The sequence below is a fragment of the Phytophthora infestans genome, genomic scaffold (genome assembly GCF_000142945.1).
Source record: "Phytophthora infestans T30-4 supercont1.34 genomic scaffold, whole genome shotgun sequence".
Taxonomy (NCBI): domain Eukaryota; phylum Oomycota; class Peronosporomycetes; order Peronosporales; family Peronosporaceae; genus Phytophthora; species Phytophthora infestans.
Genome location: NW_003303725.1, coordinates 1,742,969 through 1,752,374, shown reverse-complemented (window position 1 = coordinate 1,752,374; position 9,406 = coordinate 1,742,969). Strand labels below are relative to the sequence as shown.

Here is a 9,406-nt window from a genome sequence, read left to right as displayed (position 1 = left end):
ATCCTTGGCCCTCCTGGAACGGGAAAGTCAACGACTGCAATGGCATTCGCGTCGACTGTGGACAGAAGTGAATGGATAGTTACTTGGATTCACGTGGCTAAGGACATGGATCTGAACTGCGTGCGTCTTGCTGGCGAAGAAAGAAAGACTCGAACCATTGAGATTGCAGACGTAGACGAAGTTTTGCTGGTCGATGACACTAAGAAGCATCTACTGCTTGTTGATGGCTGGACAGCTGCAGACTTCTTCAGGGAGCTAACAGTCAAGTGTCACCGATGGTTGACGAGAGATCTTGTCAAACGACGGCTGGCATTTGTATGCTCGGTAGCCTCTCGTGGCAAAGTTCAAGAGGGAACGGATATTCGGATGCGTGCAATGGAATTTGATGTCTGGTCGTGGACATTGGCTGAGTACCTTGATGCGGTTAAGGAACGAGTTTGTTATGTGCGTGGCGAGTATGTTGGATGCTCCAGGCGGCGTATATGGACCAAGGTCTCCTGCCGAAATGGTAGAGTTGAAGTATCACTATGCGGGTGGATCATGTCGCTACATGTTTGACTATACGACCACCGACGTCAAGACCAGACTTTGCCGAGCCGTGGAATCCACCTCAAGTGCTGCGACTCTCTCTTCAGAAGGGCACCGCTCACAGCTTTGCATCAACCGGCTTTTCGCGATGTTTAAGCGACCGAATTGGGAAGGTCATGTGTCACCGTTGATCAGTCGGTATGCTGCTACTACAGTTGGTATGGTTTGCGGTCCGGAGGCTATCAAAAATAAGTTCACTTCGACACTTCGAGACCATTCCAACCCAGCACTGAATGGATGGATGCTGGAGATGGTGTTCTTCTCAAGTCTTCGACATGGCGGTCTCGAACTTGTCGATTCAGCAGGAAATAAGCTTGACCCGTGGAGTCAATCAGTTATTGTGGTCTCGGATGGAATACCTGAGCTTTCTTGTGCTCGCCCCGTATGGATTAAGCCCGGAATATGGAACCAAGGTGGATATGATGCTATCATGGTGTGTAAACGTACTCAGCACGTGCGTTTGGTCCAAGTGACGAGTGCCCACAAGCATTCTTTTCGCATTGATTTCTTTTACCAATGGCTGAAGATGCTGTCTGAATCGCCGGAAAGTTTTGAGGTGAAGAAATTGGAGATATTCTTTGTGGTCGAGCAAGACAAGCTGAATTCACAACAACTGGAGAGGGACTTCTAGACCCGTTTGAGTGGCCGAAAGGGAAGGAGACTGAGCTAGTTCAACTTGTTGGGATCCGAGGGTTATATAATCTCTCACAGTAGCATTCAGTATGATTTGATGTCAGCAATAGTGCAGTTGTAGTCGAAGTTTTACAGGCACATTTAGTATTATTTTAATACTTACGTATTACAGTACTTAAAATATTAAAAATGTGCTCTTTTTACCGATCATGAAGTCTGAGCTTACTTCCCACACCTTGTCACTACGTGGCCGACTCATTTGGCTGACACGTATTGCTCAGCCACGGAAGTCGACTTTACAGGTATAACGCGTCTTCGGATTCACTGTGTACTTCCTCACATTCTTCTGCATCTCATCACGGTGGTGGCCGGAGAGACGCTGCATCACCTGGTAAGCAAAATGTCGTTCTGCGAGTAGCTGTTCGTCTGTCTTTCTTCCGATACGAGCAATCATCCAGGCGCCATCCAGCGCACTCAGGAACCCTCGGCAAGTACCAACACCCTCGTGCCACACAGGCTCCAACAGCGAGTCACCGACGAGCCCAACGTAGAGCTTTTTACCATGCGATGCCAAGATATTTGCAGCCTTATCAGCTCGTGTCAGCTGGCTAAAGTCGATGAGATTTACCCTCGTGAAGTCCGTCTTTCGAGTGATACCCGCAAACCTGACGATATTCTTGACAAACACATTGAGCGCATCATGGTTGACGTTCTCCTTCCGCACCAGATCTTTCGCGTCTGCATAGTTTTGCTTCACCACATCATGGGTCAGCAGGTTCTGACGCTTTGGCGTCATGACCAGATAGTGCATATCTCCTCGAAAGTACACGACGTTCTCGAGATCAATGCCGACGTCGCGCATCTTGTCTAACATGTGATGTTTGAGTCGAGTGGTCCACGAAAACTCCTTCGTCTTCAGTTCGTCCGTCGTCTCCAGGTTCGGGAAGTAGCACACGATACCCAGAGATTCGTTCCGAGAGAATACGAAGCGCGTGATACCTGCAGACTCCGCGACCAGGTCGTTCGTCCCGGTCGCACCGAGCACCGCCGTGTACTCTGCGACTGGGATCTGAGGCTCTGTCTTGATACTGTAGAACGGGTTGCCAACGTTCTCCTCTGGCGAAACTATCGACTTGAAGCCTGTAGCAGAGTAGACTTTGACGCCCACTAATAGAGCCACCTTGAGTAGAACCACCTGCAGCTGTCGTGTGCTCACGTGGAAATACGTCCGGGATTTGCAGAAGTTCTTGAACAGAACTTTCGCTCCTAGAGACGCCAGATCTTGGACGACCCACGGCCACAGGTGGAGCATATTTTCTCGACTGAACTTGGTCCGTTTCTCGAGGACTGTCACTTTGCCACCGAGTAGTGCCAGCTCAATTGCGGCGCGCAGCCCCACGGGGCCGGCACCGACGATACATACGCGTTTGTTAGCGCAAGGACGTCGTTTGAATACGTCCAGACTGAATCGCACGTGTAGGAGCTTGAAGAGCTGTTTGTGGCGGAAACTGAGCTTGCTGTAAACGGCGTCTCGGATGTGGTAGTACACGTGCCACGGCTCCTGCAACTTCACGCCATCGAGACAACAATCGGCCAGCAAATTGTTGAATGCGGCCAACGTGTCGCGCAGGTCTTGACCGGAAGCGAAGGCTTTGAAAGACTCGCGAACGGTTGGCGCCACGTCAGTTTGAGGGTACGAGGGCGGTATATCTACCACGGAATACGTGTCGAGTGAATCGGTCGAGCCGTTGGATGCCTGTGTGCTAGAGAGTCGACGACTCCTGCTCTGGTTGGTACTCAAATCCTCCCGCACGACCTGATCGATCGAGTTTAAATGCTCTGACACTCGAGCCATCGTTGCCTCAGACAGTTCCATTCTTTGACAGGTTTTGGTCACCTGTTCTAGCGTCGCCAAGAGCTGCCATCGGGTAGGCGAGTTGCCGCTGTATCCGGGCAAAGAACGCGACGATTTCGAGCTGGTACTCTCGCTGTCTAAGACGGATCCTGCGCCTAGAAATTGGGCGAGTTTACTCGCAAATGTCTGCGGTGGCTGGACTTCCACTTCAGGGCGTGACCTGTTGCTGTTGAGCGAGAGGAGTTGGGGTGGCTGGGGCGTGTACGCCGCCATGGAATCCAAAAGCCTAACGGTATTGCAGCTCTTACCGTCACTTGCTTCGCTACGAACAGCAGAGCGTTCCGCGGATCGACTGATGCTCTTCGCGTGTCGTCGCTCGTGTGTCGAGGCCTTCTCTTCTTCTTCGATCAGGAGCTGTCTCACCTTCAGCCACGCTAACTCCTTCTCTGTCCGGACTCGTTCTTTGTGTCCTACCTCGTGGCCATTGATCGAAGACGCGGCCAAGTGATGTCGAACCTGTTCTGCCGCTTTGTTCTCGTCCGCACCGTCTGTATCTTCCTTATAAATGTCGTCAAGGTACTTTTCTCCAACATCGATTGCCAAGTCATCCAGCACCTCGCGACGACGTTGAGGAGACTTGTGGTCGATGTCGATATCTCCGAGGGTTGTCCAGACTGTCAAGTCCGTTCGGGTCAATGAGACCTTCGCCGACGTAAGCTACACGACGATCCATCGCTCGGGGACGGTCGAATGGGTTGTGATTCGGAACTCTACGGTCACTACCGTTGGCGTACTTGCTCATAGATTGGTCTGATGATGCCATTGTTCACCAACTCGACGTAAACAGATCTCTGTCAAATCGGCACTGGCGAGACTGTGGATATTTCGCAGCACGAGGCTTGCGCCACGAGCGCATGACAGATTGGGGACACGTTGGCATCGATCCGTTGAAGGGACGACATGAAGCTGTGGTCTCCATCCAACAACCGGCCATATCGGGGTCTCTACACAACATACGGGAGTGATGCATAAGAGTGCTGTAGGTTTTCGTCTACACGTACACCGCTCGCGTCTGCTACAGCTTCCCTGCGTTTTGTATTAAGACACAGTGACACTGTGACGGTGCACGCTGCGCTTGGTCTTTTCTTACTTCATGTTTTCAAAATCTTCGTGAACATGTTCTTGTAAGGACCGTATCCCCATTTGTGTTCCGTCGTGACGAGCGTACTACCCGGCGTAGACAGTCAGGAGTTGAACCAGGCGGTCATTGGGAAGGCTTCGTGACGTTGAGTCCGGTGGTCCGCCGTTGATGAGTGGAGTACAAAAGACATGTACTTGTACGCACCGGTAATTGTATTATTATTATTAAAGACTTTAATACGTGCAACACTGGTGCGACTCGCAGCAGCGCTATTCGTGCTGCAACTTTGTTTTTGTACACTAAGGCACGGAGTCAGGCTCAGCACTGCAACTGAGTTTTCCATGAAGCAGCTTTTTCGATGGAGCTGCTAAAATATGGCAGATTTATTGAAATAGCTATTTTTAGGTAAATCACGTCTTTCAATTGGTATTTCACAAGCACGGTCAGAGTCCGACTCGTGATACAACGTGCGATGTGTGCTCAAATCGCGTGAATCGGCAACAACGCAGCGAAAAGCCCGCTACTTAAGGTACGGTTTTATTTTAAGAAAAATAGTGTTTACAGTGATCTGCCTTAATATACTACTCTAAGAAACTTATAAACTTAAATGGGTGAGCTTTTATCAAATTACCTACCTCGTATTGTGGATAATTAGGCTCGAATTAGCTATATGTGACCCGACATGAGGTTTTAATAATGCGGCGTCATTCCCAGACGACCTTACCTTCGACAACTCAGTTTAACTAATTGAGGAAGAGATAAACACTAAACGTATGCATACTGTGGCGCGATTGCCGAGTAAAATGATGCTATGATCACCTATGGCGGTTAGACTACGCTTAATTAAAGATTGGAAGTGTCCTAGCAAATGGTTTTGGGCAGATCGCTTATGCCGTCCAAAGACGGCAATTCTCTTTAATTCGAAGTGCATATCCGGCCCGGGACAACAATCTTACCATGCTACTTTCTATTTCGGAGGCGTCCAGCAAATCGGATCCGATTTATTAATAGTGAATCTCGGATTATCCAAAATGGATGAAAATCATTTGTTGTGAAACACTTTTAGCGAATCAAAAACGATTTCACTCACGTGCGGAGACCATCTAATCGGATTGAAAATGACGCGAGGAGTTCAGTCAAAAAGAGAAAAAAGTATAAACTTATAGAGGAAATACTGCTTATCGGTGCTACATTGAACACTTTTTCGCTTTGCGACGGTATGTATGTATTGTACTCTGCAAAATTTATGACATCAAGTTCTGTATCATCTCACATTTGTTGCGCCATTTATCCAAAATTGGTCAAATCTGGTCGATCTTACCCTCGAGCGAGTCTTCCAGTTGTTAGACTTTGTCGGTTTGAAGAATGCGATTGGGGAATCGAATTTGTTTAATGATTTTACTGATTGCACCGTCTCAATTTTTCAACCTGTTAAATGCAACGTTGGGAAGAGTCCAAGCTCGCTGCGAACCATCATGTGACGCATGTCAGCTCGAACGAGGAGAACGGCTCGAATGACCACGTGATCGTGATCGAGGCCGATGACTTGGTCGACCACGTGAGCGAGACCGAGATCTTAGATTTGAGCGACCACGCGAACATGATCAAGACCGACGACTTGAACGACCACGCGAACGAGATCGATGGCTTGAGCCGCCGCCCGAACGAGACCAAGTCCGATGCCAAGAATTTTCGCGTGAAGAGCGTCGGCGCGAGCCGGCGCGACAAGAGGCGCGCACGTTCTCGGTCAGCGAGCGGCGATACTTCTCGATCCACCCGTGATCTGGTTCACCGAGCGGATTTTCGGCGATGTGACTTCACCACTTCTTGACAATTGAACGCGGCACGGTACAAGTACTAGCATGCCCCGTGGTACTGTGAAAAGCGGTGCAAAAGCACACGCCAAGGCTACTGCCGTAAAGGCGCAAGCCAAGAGCTCTAAGCCTCGCGGCTAACGGTCTGCACTCAAGGAGGCTACCATGGTGGCCTCCGAGGCGATTGATATATCTGTCGATGCAGCTGCGAGCAAGCGCACAAGCACACGCCGCAGTCGGTCGCCTTTTGCGCCTCAAGACGACTATCCGAACACGCATTTCACATACTGTGAGCACCGTCGGCGTACTTAGGACGAAGTAAGAGCCAGGAGTCACCCCAGGGTGGCTTTAAGGTCCATGGGACGACACACTTCGGTGCCCAGCTAGCGACAACCTTCAGCGACCCTCTCGTAGCAGATGCGTCGCATGTCCTCCCATGCGCTGGTGCAGACGCGCTCACGAAGTTCCGTGAGCAAGTGGTCCTTGACGATCTCCTCGCGGTATACCAGCCGACAGACAAAGTTTTCCCCATCTTCTTGCGTCCGGTTCCAGCGTCGGATGAAAGCGCATCACGACTCCTGCAACGCGACATATGCGACCCCTTGCCAGGCTTCTGCCGCAGCCCGCGAAAGCGACGGAAGTGATCTTTCATCGTGTCCAGTGTGTCCGGAGCCCGCGCTCGGAGCTGGTCGTTTATCACGCGCGTGCCGCTTCGCTCTTGCTGTCGACGACGTCGCCGTCGTCGGCGTTCCCGTCCACTGCTGATCCATCGTGTTGCTTGTCAAGTTCTCCGCCAGTTGAGTTGTGGCGCTCCTGCACTTTGCAGGAGATGTCTCTGTCCCCGTTTCGCTCTGCCCGTTAGCCAAGACCCCGTTCGCCATTCTCACGTAGATTGATTTTTTTCTTCGCCCGCTGCTTTTGTTGCGTAAGTGCAACCTTACGAGGGGGTAATGTAATTGGCCCCTCCATTACAAAAGTAGGTAGATTTCTTTACATTAGTAGGTGCATCGGCACACGACTTGAGTGTTGAAATTTTGTCATGCCATTGGCTAATATTTGGGGATCCAGACTAATTATTAGCCAATTGGACTATGACGTGTATTTGAGTGGCCAGGTTTGTGACCTTGGTCCTAAAATAAAGTCAGAGTTGATTTTTTCTTAAACCTAAGACTCAGTCGTCCTATAGCGAGCTTCCTCAACACTACAGTGTAAGCAATTAACGGAGTAAATACCTGGCCTGTTACATACGCTATGAGACCACGATAGGGACGGCGCCACACGATGAGACCTCGAAGCACGGGCGGATGGACCAGACAAATACGTGGAAACCGGAACCACGGAAGGGCATCCATCGACGAGAGTACCGCTGGTGAGACGCCACGGTAAGAATTATGAGCCGAAACGTGTGAAACCCACGAAAAATATAGAATCACGGATAAGTTAGCACCCGCGAAAGAGAGCCTTGCTACGAGAGAGCGTGAAACCAAACGTGAGAGTTAAAAACGAAACAACATCGTTACCCACAGCACCGAGCCCCCACGCATACGCTGGGCAGCGTGGAAGTCCTCCTGCTGCCGGTTGAGGTCGCTCATGATCTCCCGGGGCTCATCAAAAGTACCCCCTCGGCGCCAAAACGAACGTGATATGGATCACCAGACTTCTTCTCCTCGCGGAGTGAACGCCTCGACTCCATGCTCTTCCTTGAGTGCGTAGCCTCTTTAACTGCTGCTTTAGCAGTGTGATCACGCTCAAGACCCTCAGATAGCGATAGGTTCTAAAGAAATGCCTCCCTTTCTCATCATCTCCATCTTTGGGCGAGTCCTTAGCCTCGTCAGCGGGCTCTCAGATCGCCCAGGCGTCTTGTGACCATGATCACTGCTATCACTAGCTCGCGAATACACGCTAGCGTCGTCGTAATGCTGAAGTGAAGATCGAGAAGAAGAGCGCGTGCGAAGGCTCGTAATGACTGGTACATGGTACCAGGTTCTCTATAGATCAACCGTTGGAAAACTACGTAGCTTCACTACTTGTGACTTTTATTTTTGTTTTGAAAATCAAGTTAGGCCTATCTATAAATATACTCAGCCTCAACCTTATCTTTAGCTGGTTACTTTGCTCCCTTCGACAAGCCGTCATTAAGAGTTTGTAAACTCTCGGACTCAAGCGCAACGTGCTGTGTGGCGTTCCGTCACTTTGCGGGACCGAAGCCCCGGCCCAGCCACAATTCACTAGCTAAGTATGCGAACGGAGGCATAAAACGATACGCTACTACCGTCTTTGCCCGCGGGTAGCTAGCGGTATTCGAGCTGTTTTATAAAAGCCATACGACCGGTAATAGAAAAAACGGGGCATCATACTATATAAAGGAATCTTAATGGCTTGATTCTCAAAGCATAGCCAATCAGATTTCAAAAGGCTGGAGACGAAACACCTCCACTATAACTGACGTTGTCTGTAAAACTAAGTTTTCGCTTCGATCTTACGTAAGGGACCGCTCTAAAAATTAAGTCCGAAAGGCCAAATTTCGCGGGCCATTTCCTCCTTCGTAGATCCTGCTCAAGAGGCGTTTCCTATATGGATAGAGCCAGTAATGCAATTATACAGAACTTAAATGACTTGAAAAAAACTTTCTTAGGCATGTAGGTTTTACTCAAGTACTTGGTATTATACTGTAGAGCGGTAATTGCTAGGCTAAAGGGGAGCGTTGTGCCTTACTAGAGGTCTCTGGCTTTCCCTCCAAAGCGCGAGTTGTGAGTTTTTGACAAACATCCGATGAAGTCCACCGGGTAGGCTGGCGAAATGTCACAACTGTTGAGGATTTTCACAGTTGGTAGGGAGCCATTACAGTTTAGCAGATGTCGTAATCTGGACTATGTGCCCCGCTATCTCTTAGTGCGGATAGAGCACTGCAACTTCGTGGACATCTACATGCACACTTAAAGAGCCCTACGAGGTCCCAGACACCTGCCTACTCTGGCTCTACACTCTGCCGGCCTCTTCCTGCGTCGAAATGACCAAAACATTGACTACATTCGGGACGTCACGAAGGAGATTGGCACGAGGCTCCCACGTATCCTCGTCGGGGAGAAATCCGAGTCATCGTACCCGCGCGAAGTGGATCTTCGTGGACAAAAATGTGCATAACAATCCACCGGGTATCTCCGGCAGCGTCAACAACAGGAGAAGGGCCGTCGCGTCGATACCACTCGCGTTCTGGCTGCCCAGAACGAGAACGACTTGTTGAACCGCTACTGCGATGCCCAGCAGAAGTTGGATGAGGCTCTGAATCAGACTGCCCGGGCCACTGGGGAGAGTGCGCAGCTGCGTCAGTCAAACCGGGAGATCCTTGCTCAGCTGCAGATGCTGGAGAGATCG

General features: G+C 50.2%; 1 protein-coding gene across 1 annotated transcript; it reads right to left on the bottom strand.

Annotated features, from left to right (window-relative positions):
* Positions 1-1,435: 1,435 nt before the first annotated feature.
* Positions 1,436-3,878, bottom strand: PITG_14547 (uncharacterized protein; the record flags this gene model as incomplete). The annotated part of the gene is made up of 2 exons (XM_002898944.1): positions 1,436-3,750; positions 3,860-3,878. The coding sequence occupies 2 exons, from the start codon at positions 3,876-3,878 to the stop codon at positions 1,499-1,501; spliced, it is 2,271 nt and encodes a 756-aa protein (XP_002898990.1).
* Between the last annotated feature and the right edge of the window lie 5,528 nt (positions 3,879-9,406).